This window comes from Dunckerocampus dactyliophorus, chromosome 20 (genome assembly GCF_027744805.1).
Source record: "Dunckerocampus dactyliophorus isolate RoL2022-P2 chromosome 20, RoL_Ddac_1.1, whole genome shotgun sequence".
NCBI classification, from domain to species: domain Eukaryota; kingdom Metazoa; phylum Chordata; class Actinopteri; order Syngnathiformes; family Syngnathidae; genus Dunckerocampus; species Dunckerocampus dactyliophorus.
In genome coordinates, this window is record NC_072838.1 from 4887677 (window position 1) to 4902500 (window position 14824).

A 14824-nucleotide genomic window follows, 5' to 3' on the forward strand; every position below is an offset into this window, starting at 1 on the left:
AATGGACTGCATAAGTCATTCAGCTCAATTTGTGTATGGTTTGTCACTTGATCAGCAAATGCAGTGCAATGGACTGGGAAAGGAAGCTCCGACAACCTGGACGCAGCGCCATCACTTACACTTTGTATGGCTGATTCATTTTTCATTTGGTGTATAATCAGGCGAGGATGGCTGATATTAATATATCCATATGATATCAATGGTAATCAACTGATTGTAATGGATTCGAAATGGAAACAATGAAAAGCGTTATCAATGAGATTGTAGAACCGCCGACATACATCAGTGACTTATCATTTCAGACTGGAAAATTTCCTAACAAAAAGAAAAAACCTAAGTTAGTTCCAATTTTAAAAAATGGAGATTAACATCAATTTACAAATTACTGTACTGACTAGTTTCCTTTATTACCACAATTTTGTAAAATTATTGAGAAGCTATTCAATAACAGGCTGGACAAATTTATAAGAATGAATTACTCGCAGATAGTCAATACGGATACAGAGCTAACATTTCAACTTCCATGGCACTGATTTAAATTACGGAAGAAATTACCAACGCTATAGACCACAGAAAGTGTGCAGCTGCAGTAATTATCTAACAAAAGCCTTCGATACAATTAATCACAACATAGGTACGGAATCAGAGGATTCGTTTTGAATTGGGTTAAAAGCTACTAGCTAACAGAAAGCAAGATGTAAAGCTAGGAAAATACACATCTGCAAGTTTAAATATTACATGTGGAGTACCTCACGGGTCAATACTGGGACCAAAACTGTTCAACTTGTCAGTGACATCTGTAAAGTGAAGAAAGACTTAAAGTTGCTATTTGCAGATAATCCTACTGCCTTTTGTTCTGGGGAAAGCACATAAGAAGTTATGGATGAAACGGCCATACTAAAAAGATGGTTTGTAAAAACAGATTATGCTTGAACTTCAAGTAAAACTAAAATAATGCTATTTGGCAGTAGAAAGGATATGTAAGACCAAAGACAAATAGATGGGAGTGGACATTGAAACGGTAAATGAAAATACATTTCTGGGGGTCATATTTCACATAAAAAATATACAAAATAAGAGAAATACTCCAATATTGAATAAAGCTAAATTTGTTCTTGATCAAAAAACACTCCATATCCACTTTACTGCTCTCTGGTATTACCAGATCGAACTTATTGTGCGGAGATATGAGGTAATAACTATAAAAGCAATCTTCACTCGCTAAATGCACTGCAAAAAAGATAAGTGAAAATAATCCATAATGCCGCGTATAGAGAACAGACAAATCCCTTATTTAAAATTCGCTGGTCTACTACATTTTCAAACAGCTAAAATTATGCATAAAGCAAACAACCTACTACACAAAAATGTCATACAATACTTTTCAACAAGAGAGGAGGAATACGATCTCAAGGAAAAACTAAACTTAAAACACATATGCGAGAACAATGCTAAAAACCCACAGCATTTCAGTATGTGGAATCAAATAATGGAACGGACTGAGTAAGGGCAGAGAGGAGGGGAAAAGGAGAGAAAAGGAGAAAGGGGGGAATGTGGCGACAAGACCAAAACAGGTAACTAAAACAAGACATCAGAAAATGTCTACAAATGGTGTCCACAATGGACACAATATACCAACAGCAACAATTATACTGTAAAGCAGAATTTGAGTGCAGACATTTGTCCTGTAGCTGAGGGTAACAACTGCGTTAAGAAAATCCTAGATTGGATTCACACCAAAATGTAATGTTAGCTGTTTAGACCATACTTCATACATACATCTTTTGGTGGTCAGTTGTGATGAGCACATTGACGTAAGCCACGCTGCCCATATTGCCAGGGACATATTGCCAAATAAAACATATTTTGGGTTAAAAAAAAAAAAAAAAGCTTTGACTTCCTCAAACCATGACAGTAAAAAAAAAAACGCAACAATTTTGAATCATAAAAACGTAAAACTTTAATTGTAATGATGGTGGATCAGTTTCATGGAAAGTACTGGTAATGAACTGTTTCAACTACACCATTTACACCACAAGTTTTGTATCAACTTATCTAAGCCAGGCCTCAGATATACATTTGCTCTATCTTATTATATACAACGGCATCACTCAATGCAACACTTGCAGGTATATATTAGAGCACAAAGTAGAAAGATCATCTCTAGATGAGATTTAACAAGAACATTGTGGAAATGTTTCCACTGGAAGAAATAATTTTTACATGACAGACATTTTCTGGCAGAAGCATTGAGGATGTGAACGGCATACAAATACGGTCATCCCTCGCTACATTGTGGTTTGAACATCGCTCTCTTACTCTATCGCAGTTTTTCAAAAATGTATTTAGAAACCATCACTGTTTCGTGGCTGATGGCTTATTAGGGCAAATTATTACCTTTTTATTGGTAAAAAAAATTGAAAGAAGTTATATGTAGTATTCTTGACACTAGGCGTCACTAATATTACACTGGTGAGACATTACATCACATTACCTTGAATTGCATATGGAGTCAGGCATGGATACAGAGTCCATCCAACATGGCATAGTGAAAAAAGCTTCCCCTCTCATTCTGTGTGAAAGTGGTATGTTTTTGGCTTCTTACTTTGGCCTTCTTCCCCACTCAGTTTGGAACCCTTTCTCAAGTTTAGAATAATTAAATAAAAGGCTAACTAGTTAGCTTGGTAGCTTGCTATATATACTTCAAGCTGCATCCGTCTCTTATGCACTTGCAGAGATCCTGTAGCGTACATCTAGGAGTTGCGCAATGTGGTGTAAACAAAGCCTGCAGTAGTGCATAATCTAAGTTGTGTCTTACGGTCGCTTATCATGTCTACGATATTAGGTGGTGATTATAGGGGTGTTATTTCATGTCTATATGGCTCTAATAATGTTAAAACATTTTTAGAAGGTCATAAACAAGTTTTCTAATTCTGAAAATATTCTATTTATTAATACTGAATCCTACTTCGTGAAAATTCACTGATTGCTGTCGAGTATTGAACCAATTAACCGCAATTACAAGGGGCAACTGTAAAGTCTTTTTTTTTTTGCCTACTTGTGAGCACTCCTGCCCCCACGGGTGTCACCTGAACGACGACAACATGACTCTTTTTTTCTTTACAAAGAGACCATATTGTTAAAGCTCCAGTGGACAGATGGAAGTAAAATCACATGTGGCAATTTCCTCTATTAGTAGCAAAGCGGTTCTGGTATGCTTGCCACCACTTGGTCCTGTTCTAAGGAGAACGCCTCTGATATCCAAGGACACTCAATCAGAGCATCATACAGTTCTTCACTGTTCTCGATGAACCTCCTGTTAGTTTCTGCCACATCCAGCTGTGGTGATGGATCTGCAACAGACAGCAAGCTTTCACAACAGGCACATGACTTTGTGTGAGAGGCAGTGTACACCCTGGATTGGTCGACGGCCAAGGGCAGGGCACCATTCACACTCACATTCATACCTATGGACAATTTAGAGTCACCAATTAATCTAACATGCATATTTTTGGAATGTGGGAGGAAGCTGGGGTACCCAAAGAAAACCCACACACGCACGGGGAGAACATGCAAACTCCACATTGAGATGTCCAACAGAGATTCGAACCCAGGTGTTCCCGATCTCCTGACAATGTGGCCACTCTTAAGATGGGGAGGGGTTGTAACCACATTGTAAGCAGAGCATCAAAAAACAAAGAATCAATGAGCGCAAAAAACAAAAACAATTTATTGACTACTAAAAACATAAACTCCAACATATGGTGTTTAGCTGATGAAAAGTTCAAGACCATAGCCTCAAAAAGTCGGTATTGGTATTAAGCCTTTATCTGTATTAAAATATGCTGTAGGAGCATCCAGTCTGTGCAGTGATAGTTACAACCTGGGGCCCGCTGCACAAAACGATAAGCCACACTGTGATTATGAATCATCTTAAATTGTAGTAATTGAAATGGACTGCAGAGGTGAGTGAAATTGTGTAAATATAACTCCATCAGACAGTATAACGCTTTTATCTTGATGTGTAATTTATGGGATTTAATGTGTACTTTATTTAGGGGATGTGTATTTGTGAATGTGATATGCATTCACACCATTAATATTCACACATTCCAAAAATATGCATGCTCCAGTATACCGACCCAAGTGAAAACAAGCGGTACAGAAAATAGATGAATTCAGTCTAGGAATAGAACTGTTAGGTAAACTGAGGGCCACCCACCAGAATAACCCAAAGTGACCCAAAAATGTGCCCACCCCTGTGCAAGCAGCTACAAACAAACCTTCAAGTCCATCATCCTCCACTACTTCTGGTTCCTAAAACACAAATACAAAGTCATCATTTCCACTCCAAAATATGGAGGTAGTCATCAACAATAACACAGAGCGTACCTGTGCTTGGGCATACTGTGAGTAGTCATACTGTGGATAGGTGTAGTTATACCCTGCTGCAGTCTGATCGTAGCCCCAGGAGGAGTAATAGTTGGGATAGGCCTGCTGTTGATACTGGGTGTACTGTTCATAGGTTGGTGTGTAGGAGGAGCTAGACGGCCAGGTCTTGGTCTCAGTCTGTGGTGGCCTGTTCCTTAAACTGCACACAAAGTGAAAGTCATAGGTGAACTTTTGTCATCAAGTGAAAAATGCTAAGGATACCTGAACCAAAACTCAAAACCTTTTTCTTTGCATTTTTGAAAAGTATCACAGAAGGACTTAATTTTAGCTAAACCGGGTAACCATAATATATAAACAATATGATCAACTCTCAGTATGATGCAGTACATTTGTGCAGAATGCTTTTGTAACCACCCGCGCTACATAAAATAAAAACCTGCAAGTGAAACACTTCATTAATTGTTGTTAAATAAGGTTTAAAAACCTGAAATGTTGCACATTTTTTAAACCTGTCCTGTTTGGCAGCTTACTCATGCAGTACTGCATGATTGTCTGCTACAGTCATGGAAAGAATGATTAGGTTGCCCTTGTTTCTTCCGTTTATTGATCCATTTTAATGCCTGGTACAACTAAAGGTACCGGTACATTTGTTTGGACAAACATAATGATAACACATATAGCTCATAAGTTTAATTTAAGAGCTAATATCTAGCAACTTTCATGGTTTTCTTGATAACCAAATCACTTAGGTTCTTACATGAATAGCAATAGCGTTGTACTGCCAAAAACTCTTATAAGCTATTCTTGTTATCATTGTTATATTTGTCCAATAAAAAAGGTACCTTTAGTTGTATCAGGTATTAAAATTAACAAGAAACTGAAGAAACAAGGGTGGTCTAAATTTTTCCAATGACTGTAGAACACCTTTGCTTTACAACAAGCGAGTCTGGTATCCTCCTGTTCAAGTTTATTGGGAAATCCACCAAAGAGAACATGGTTTAGGGTAAGGTCATGTCCCACATTACAGACGACACAAGACCAAAAGCTCTGTTTTACCTGTCCACACAAACACTGAAACAACAGTTTTTGTTTTTGTCAGAAAAGTAATGTATAATGTTTAACATTTAAATGCTGTGAAAATAAAGAGTATTTAAATAGTATCGCTGCTTAGTGATAAAGAGGAAGTTGCCAATCCAACACGTTGCCACATACAGGACAAGAGGGGTCAGATCTTCCAGCAGGATGGCGCTCCATGCCATACATCGGTCTCTACCAAGAAATTTCTGCAGCAGAAGAAGATCAAAGTTCTCGAAAAGTGGCCCACACAGTCCCCAGACATGAACATTATTGAGCACGTTTGGGCAAAAATTAAGGAAGGAATTAAGGCATGTGAGGCCGCGTTTTATGCCATCCCAGATGCCTTCATCAACCAGTTGTACGAGTGAGTCCCTGCTCAGCCGAATGTCAACCGTCATCCAAGCAAAGGGAAGCCACAGCCGATACTGAAATCTCATGGTAAAAATGTTCAACATGGTTGTTGCTATGATCCTCTGATGTTGTTCTGAAGCAAAGAAATGTTTGTTGAATGAATTTACATCCATCCATCTTCTACCGCTTATCCGAGATCGGGTCGCGGGGGCAACAGCCTAAGCAGGGAGGCCCAGATTTTCCTCTCCCCGGCCACTTCGTCCAGCTCCTCCCAGCGGATCCCGAGGCGTTCCCACGCCAGTTGGGAAACATAGTCTCTCCAACGTGTCCTGGGTCTTCCCCAAGGCCTTCTACCGGTCGGACTTGCCCTGAACACCTCCCCAGGGAGGCGTCCGGGAGGCATCCTGACCAGATGCCCAAGCCACCTCATCTGGCTCCTCTCAATGCGGAGGAGCAGCGGTTCTACTCCGAGTCTCTCCCGGATGACAGTGCTTCTCACCCTATCTCTAAGGGAGAGCCCAGCCACTCCCTGAGCTACCACCTTATCGTGGTGGAGGAGTTTGCGTGTCCCGTTGATCCTAGGAGCTAAGTTGTCAGGGGTTTCTATGCCCCTGGTAGGGTCACCCACGACAAACAGGTCCTAGGTGAGGGACCAGACAAAGAGTAGCTCAATAGACCTCTATGATGACAAAAAACATTGGACCACGTTTTCCCTTGCCCGGACGCGGGTCACCGGGGCCCCCCTCTGGAGCCAGGCCTGGAGGAGGGGCACGATGGCGAGCGTCTGGTGGCCGGGCCTACGCCCATGGGGCCCGGCCGGGCACAGCCCGAAGAGACAACATGGGTCCCCCCTCCAATGAGCTCACCACTCATGGGAGGGGCCAAAGGGGTCGGATGCAGAGTGAGCTGGGTGAATGAATTTCCATTAAGTGTAAAACGTGACAAGACTTTTGTCTAGCTAATAACCTGTCTATTTGTGACTATTACGTAACTGATTCAAGACGGTTCGAAGATACGTCGTGCCATTTTTACCAGAGAATGCCAAGACTAAAATGATTCACATGAACCATAGTTCTCAACAATAGGAGGATTAGTTAGGGAGTTATGAGGTTTTTACTTCATACTGTCTACCCATGACAAGACTTTTGTCCATGACTGTACAAATTAACTGTATGTTGACTTAAATGTTGCTGTCTGTCATGATTAGTAACTAACGGGAGCACTAGTGTTTGAATGTACTATATCCTGCCCTCTTCCTGCTCAGCCGTTACAGTTAATTGTTCAGGGTTATTAAAACATGACAACATTTCTCGTTCAAAAAAAAAAAAAAAAAAACTTGTGATAATAAACAATAATGAAAATGAACTTGATTATTTTGCCGGCCTCCATATAATGCCATGTGCATGCATGTCTGTTTTCCTTGTCTCTCGTCTCCAAACAGGCAGGAATAGAGTTCACTCTATGCATTGGTTCAGTGCATCGATGAATCGTTACACCCCTATTGTGTGGACAAGTTTGTCATTGTCATGTAATTTCCCAAAAAGCTCACAAAATTTAATGACGTAAAAAGATTTGTACATATGGGAAATTTAGTAATTAATTAATTAAAGTTTATTTCTCATGGTCCGAGAGTCCTTCAGGTGCTATTTGGCCAACTCCAGGCGGGCTGCCATGTGCCTTTTACTTGGCTTCCATCTGGCCACTCTACCTTAAAGGTCTAATTGGTGGATTGCTGCAGAGATGGTTGTCCTACTGGAGGGTTCTCCTCTTTCCACAGAGGAACACTGGAGCTCTGACAGAGTGACCATCGGGTTATTGGTCAGCTCCCTGACTAAGGCTCCCTCGATCACTCAGCTTAGATGGCTGGCCAGCTCTAGGAAGAGTCCTGGTGGTTCCTAACTTCTTCCACTTACGGATGATGGAGGCCACTGTGCTCATGCAACCTGCAGAAATTTTTCTGTAACCTTCCCCAGCCTTGTGTCTCAAGACAATCCTGTCTCGGAGGGCTACAGACAATTTATGTTATGTTATGTAAACCGCACTCCTCAAGATCACCAACGACCTCCTCAAGGCAAAAGATTCCGGCCTACTGTCTGTCTACTGGCTCACTGTCATATCTAGAATTGAATTCAAAATCCTGATGTATACATTTAAGGCCGTCCACAAGCTCGACCCCCTCATCTCTCTGATCTCCTGCCACCTCCTCTTGCTCCCTTAACTCCTCCTCCTCACGGTGCCACCTGCTCACCTCAGCACCATGTGTTGCAGAACTTTCAGCCGCTCTGCTCACAAACTTTGCAACCCTCTCCGACCGGACATCTGCAACATAGACTCTCTTCCTCTTTTCAAATCAACACTCAAAACCCATTTATTCAGGACATCTTATTCTCTATAATTTTATCTTGCTTATTTTTTGGGGTTTTTTTTGTTTGTGCTGCTTTTAACTGGGTCTATGTACAGTATCCTTCGGTTCCTTGAAAGGCGCTTACAAATAAAATGCATTATTATTATTATTATGTTACTTTTCTGCCGCACGGTGGTCTAGTGGTTAGCACGTAGGCCGCAGAGTCACAGTCTGGAAATCGGGAAGACCTGCGTCAATTCTCCCCTGGGGCATTTCTGTGTGGAGTTTGCATGTTCTCCCCGTGCGTGCGTGGGTTTTCTCCGGGTACTCCGGTTTTCTCCCACATTCCAAAAACATGCATGTTAGGTTAATTAGAGACTCAAAATTGTACATAGGTATGAATGTGAGTGTGAATGGTTGGTTGTCTATATGTGCCCTGCGATTGGCTGGCGACCAGTCCAGGGTGGAACCCACCTCTCCAGCATACCCCGGCGACCCTAAAGAAGAGAAGTGGTATAGAAAATGGATGGATGGATGGATGGATGGATGGATGTTACTTTTCCTTTTTGTTTTCATTCAACATAGCAGGCTTGGTAATATTGGCGGTATATTATGGTGTTTATTGAATAATTCCAAAACCAACAATGTTTTACCTTCAATTTTAGTACAAACTGTGCTATTTGCCCATGTAAAATGACGCGTTCATACTCTGCTTCACTCGACAATAGCGACAGGGTTAGCCAATGCCGAGAAAGAATGCCGAGAAAGGTGGCTTCTCTGTGTTTTTTGGTTGTTTCCTTTTTTCCTCATTATCTTAGTAATAGCGTTTTCCAAAATACATATTTGAACGATTAGTAGTAGTTCTGAACTATACGAGATATCAAGAGATTAGAACATGACAATGAATTAGCCGCATCACTATATAACCCGCAAGGTTCAAAGCGTGAGGAAAAAGTAGTGGCTTATACACCGGAAATTACAGTAATTGTCAATAGCGTCTCTGATACTGCATGTACATGTACATGCATGCACTACACAGGGATTTGACATTTCAAAATTCCATACCCTTTATACACTCAGTAAATAGAGGTGTTTCAATAGAGCTGCAACAACGTAGTTCTGCTTTGTTGCTGGGGTAAAGAATTTGGCTTCTCAAAACAATATGCATTCAAAAGATTAATACATTTGCATTACAGGTTTGACTTTTTTTTAGAAAGCATTTTTGTGATGCAAATGTATTAAACTTTTGAATGCATATTGTTTTGATAAGCCAAACTCTTTACTTAATTGCCCCCAGCAACTAAGTGGAACTACTGTATGTTCTTCATCACAGCAATCTGACCTCAAATCTGAACTCAATTTAGGAGACCGAGTGGGGGCTAAGTCGCTGTTAATGGACTTACAATCCTGATGGGGATGTCATACAACTTCATGTCAAAAAGTCCGAACTATCCCTTTAATATTGTGTATGACTTCCATGGGCTTGGAGGACTCCATACGTATCAGCAGTGACTCAGACAACTAATTGAAAAAATAATCTGGAATGGCAAAGAAATCAGTCTTGCGCTCTCAGACTTCATCAAAATGCTTTGGTTTCATCTTCCAAGCCTCCTCCTCCTCACTATTGGGAGCGTTGATGAAGCGTTTGAGAAGGGGAGCCATCCTGCTGAAAAATTTGTCTTCTCCTGTGATGTGAAAGGTAATGGGCAGCATTTATTTTTCGATACTTCAGGCTGTTGATGTTGCCATCCACTCTGCAGATGTCTTGCACTCCACCATACTGGATGTAACCCCAAGCCATGATATTCCTCCATCAAACTTGACTGTTTTCTGGGTGAATCTTGGGTTCATGCGGGTTCCAACAAGTCTTTTGCAGTATTTGTGGTCATTTGGATGAAGTTTAATAAATGATTAATCAGAAAACCAAATAAATAAATAAAAATCAACCTTCTGCTACTTTTCCACTGTCCAGCCTTTCTGCAAGCTGTGGTCCTTGGCAAATGTAACATCGGTGTTTAGTTTCTCTCAATTCTTGTTGCCCATTACTTTCCAAATGACAAGAGGGCAAATTCTTCAGCAGGATGGCACTCCTTCTCACACGTCAGCCTCTACATCAAAGTTCCTGATACTGAAGAAGGTGAAGATGCTCCAGGATTGGTCAGCCCTGTCACCTATCATGAACATTATTGAGCAAGTTTGGGGTTAAATGGATGAGGCAGCTTGGAAGATGAAACCAAAGAATCTTGCTGAAGTCTGGCTCGTCGTGCACAACTCGTGCATGACTTTCTTTGTCATTCCAGATGATTTTATCAATTAGTTACTTGAAGCATTGCTGAGACGTATGGCTCGAGCCCTCCACGATCATGGGAGTACAAACTCTTACTACCAAGGCACCCTGACTTTATGTTCTGATGTTTTCAAAGGAAAATATAATTTCTACCGTACATTTTGGTATGTGACAAGACTTTTGTCCTAGCACAATCTGACCTTTTTGTCCCAATTAAATGATAAAACTCAATGAATAACACAAGACTTTATTTTGCTATAATAAGAATAATCCAGAGGCTTCTGCCTTTCATACAAGCTATTTCTGATTCCAAATGAGCAAATAAAAGTAAAGTTAATATTTATTGTTCCAATGGCCTGGATAAGCAAAGAGACTTATGTCAGGCATTGTACTGTACAGAGCCACAGCAGATGGCTCTCGCAACAAGACCGAAGATTTGTTTCAACTATTGCTGTGATTTGAGTTGTCACAGTCGACTGCCATAGAGAAGCGAGAAGTTACTGGAGTATTACTGATATTTCTCATTTATGCAGTGGTATCTTGTCATACATGTGTCCCAAAGGCTGATTTTTTTGGATGCGAGCAGTCTCTCTGTTGATTTTTTGCTTTGAAATGCAAGCTAAAATTTGGGTCACAAGCATTATAGCGATGTAATTTATTATTTATTATGTATTGAAAACGGCGCGAAACTATGACAGGAGCCACATCTGAATACAGAGACACAAACCACCAACCAGTGGATCCAGAATTTGGGGGAAAAAATAAAATGGATTTCATAGGGCCCTATAAGCACATCAAGTGTTTTCAAAAACTACCACTTTCATTATTTACACGTTTCCTAAACTTGTAATTTCAGAACTGTTTTCAAAGTGCTTGTTGAACAATACGGCACATATTCATGTTTTTTCAGTTTAAAATTGTGAGCCCATGAATGAAAGTTACTTACTTATTAGCCGCCAAGCTGAGTCGCAGAGGTTTACTCCCCAGTCCCACAGCTCCCTGACACTCGTCCAACGCTCGCTTCTGCAACCGCTCATCTGGGAATTGAACAAAGCCGCAACCCCTACAGAAAAACATTGGGTATCTCAATCTCAATGTACTTAAATAATGAGATCAAATGTCATTTACTAGGAATGTTTCCTTTCAGCAAAGCATAGATTTTTGTCATACATTTTCATAATTTTACATTTTACACTATTGGACCTTTTTGCTTGGGCCTTTGGCCTTTATTTCACTAAAATTAGGGGTGTCCCGATACAACTTCACTTCCGATATGATACTAACATTGCAACTTTGAATATCAGCAGATACCGATACTAATTGGATGTCAACATGAACCATACATACTTTCATTATTCATTTTGTAGTGTGGAATATTAGAAAAGCACAAATCATACAAACTTTCATGACTTATTTTGTGGTGTGGAATGTTAGAAAAGGCATACTCAAACAGAGAACACTAATCAGCAACAGCAAGTATGAGAAAACCTCAGCCATGTACTTCTTGATGTATGTGGGGTATAGTTTATAAACAATGTAATGGTAGCTACGCATAACAATGAGGTTGGAGGTGCTCAATGAAGCTTTTAAGCCCAACATTACTCACCACCGACAGGGACTGGCTCTTTTCTGTTATAGCTAATGATTTTTTGCTGTCATGTACGAATTTCCGTGCGATGCCAGTCCATATGCGCAAGTTGGTCGTATTACACTTCCCAGTTCTGTGCCACCAAGGGAAACTTGTGCAGGACAAGTGTTGCACTTGCAACGTCCATCACTGCAACGTCCATCACTACTACTCCTTTGCTACTTTGTTAACTGCTGGATGGCGTGCTGGGGTGGAGTCTTAAATCAACTGTATGTGTAGCGCAGGCTGATATAATGATATATTGGTTGTTTTTTCTGATATCGGCCCGATATCCGATGTCAATATTGGATTGGGACATCCCTAACAAAAATAAAAATTCACATGTAATGGGGTGCAGTGGTTCCTCACAGTTCGGTCCATACCGTGGTATTGAGGTCACGGTATGGTTCATTTTCTGTACTGTCAGTGTACAAAACACAAAACAAAACTGCCTGGCGTTTGTGTAAACCGCTTTAATGATTTTTAAAATTAAAAAACTGCAAAACTTTCTTGTTGCATTGTCTTTATGCTCAATTTTTCAATTTCTACTAGGTATTTCATATTTAGTGTATTTCTACTATGTGTCTAGGGTAATAAAGACTAAGCAAAGGAATGTTAAGTGTCATTAAATGACAGAAGAGAGACAGGAGACATGCTCTATCACAAGCCATCGCTCCTGGAAGTCAAAAGCTGTTCCGCTTGCTTGTGGATGTGCTCTGCAGGCTTCCACACCGCAGCCTTTATTGGCTGCTCTAATACACACTTCGCAGCTGGTGGAAGTGCCATGCAGGGAACCAGTTACCTTTAGTGGCCGCTTGTATTTGTTTGCCGAGTAAATGTATAATGCAAAAAAACACTGCCTGTCCCTAGCTAGTTAATGTGCTGTGCATGGGAATTCAGTACACCTCTGAAACAAACAGAACATTGTGCACTGAAACATCTGAATATAAATACAGGTGCTGTTAATCTCCTATCTTGTAATCTTTATCTTGATTTTGTTTTTAATATTATGGTATAATATACAGTGATGTCAAACTGTTTGCCCCCTTCCTTATTTATTTTTTGCCATGTTTGTTACACTTAAATGTTTCAGAAGAAACAAATTGAAATATATGTCAATGACAACACAACTGAACACAAAATGCAGTTTTTAAATGAAACATTATTATTAAGGCAGAAAAGAAATCCAAACCTGCATTGCCCTGTACATGAGTTAACCGAGATTTATTGAGATCTATCAGTCTGGAAAAGGTTATAAAGCCATTTCGAAAGCTTTGGGATTCCAGCGAACCAAAGAGAGAGCCATTATCCACAAATGGCGAAAACATGGAACAGTGGTGAACCTTCCCAGGAGTGACCAGCCAACCAAAATTAACCCAAGAGCGCAGCGACAACTCATCGAAGACGTCACAAAACCCCCCCCAACAACATCCAAAGAACTGCAGGCCTCACTTGCCTCAGTTAAGGTTAGTGGTCATGACTCCACCATAAGAAAGACACAAAGAACATCAAGAAATTTTGCCAGAAAATATCTTGATGACTCCCAAGATCTTTGGGAAAATAGTTTATGGTCTGACAAGACAAAAGTTTAACTTTTTGGGAGATGTGAGTCCCATTACATCTGCCGTAAGAGTAACACCGCATTTAAGACAAAGAACATCATACTACAGTAAAATATGGTGGTGGTAGTGTTTTGGTCTGGGGCTGTTCTGCTGCTTCAGGACATGGAAGACTTGCTGTGATAAATGGTACCATAAATTCCGCTGAATACCAAAAAATCCTGAAGGAGAATCTCCAGCCATCGTGACCTCAAGCTGAAGCTACCTTGGGTTCTGTAGCAGAACAATGGGCCTCATTCACGAAACGTTCTTACGCACAAATCTGTTCTTAAAGCCTTCTTACGAAGATTTTTGGCATTCATGAAACGTGTTCTTAACTCACAGTTCTTAGATCTGAGAACAAATTCTACGAACACTCAGGAGGACTCTTACGCACAAGCAAAGCTTGCACTTTCAATGCGCAATCGCCCTCATGATTGATTTTGCAACCTGATCCCTAAAAATGTAGTGCAAATAAAATATCCCAACAATTATTTATCATCAAAACAACTAAAATATACTCCATCGATAAATATATATTCAAATCCCAATTCATCAAAAAAAACAAAAAAAGTAGCTGGCTGGACGTGCGCTGCGCAGAGAGAGAATGTAAAGGGACTATTAGATTTATTTGCTGAAAGCCACGAATATTTGATGTCCTGCTTCAGGCTTCCCTCTCTGTTCTTGCAGGTGTTCAGGATCATCAGAATAACATCGCAATGAAACGTGGTGTGCCTATTGCGCACGAGCACCCCCAGATAACGACATGCGCCCCCAGCCACGTCTTGAGCCGGAGCACGGGGCTGCTGTATTAATTAGGCAGCGTCTAATCAAATGTAACCACAGAAAAAATAAATTGTCACACACAAACTATGTATTTTTACTTTAATTTTCCATCATGATTGTGGGAAATAATAGGCGGTGACCTATGCAGATTAGGGCTCACATGCACGGGCATCGCAGTTGGCATTCATCAACCTAAGAACACCGGTGCGAACGATTATCCCTACTTAAGAACGTGTCGTGAATGCGGCGCAGTTTCCAACCCGCGCCTTCTTAAGTACACTTCTTAAGAAGACTTTTAAGAAGATTTTCGTGAATGAGGCCCAATGATCCAAAACACACCAGCAAGTCCACCTCTGAATGAC

The 14824-nt window shown here is 40.6% G+C and overlaps 1 protein-coding gene across 3 annotated transcripts in view; it reads right to left on the minus strand.

The window, feature by feature from the left end:
- Nucleotides 1-1937: 1937 nt before the first annotated feature.
- LOC129173447 (tRNA selenocysteine 1-associated protein 1-like) overlaps nucleotides 1938-14824 on the minus strand; it is a 24608-nt gene continuing 11721 nt past the window's right edge. The window contains exons 6-9 of one of the 3 annotated variants that reach the window (XM_054764376.1): nucleotides 11398-11514; nucleotides 4393-4591; nucleotides 4284-4317; nucleotides 1938-3353 (exon numbers count right to left, since the gene is read on the minus strand). In XM_054764376.1, the coding sequence (XP_054620351.1) occupies nucleotides 3193-3353; nucleotides 4284-4317; nucleotides 4393-4591; nucleotides 11398-11514 (511 nt within the window). In that variant the 3' untranslated portion in view covers nucleotides 1938-3192. The remainder of the gene's footprint in view (nucleotides 3354-4283; nucleotides 4318-4392; nucleotides 4592-11397; nucleotides 11515-14824) is intronic. The other 2 variants (XM_054764374.1, XM_054764375.1) reach the window with 2 other exon arrangements.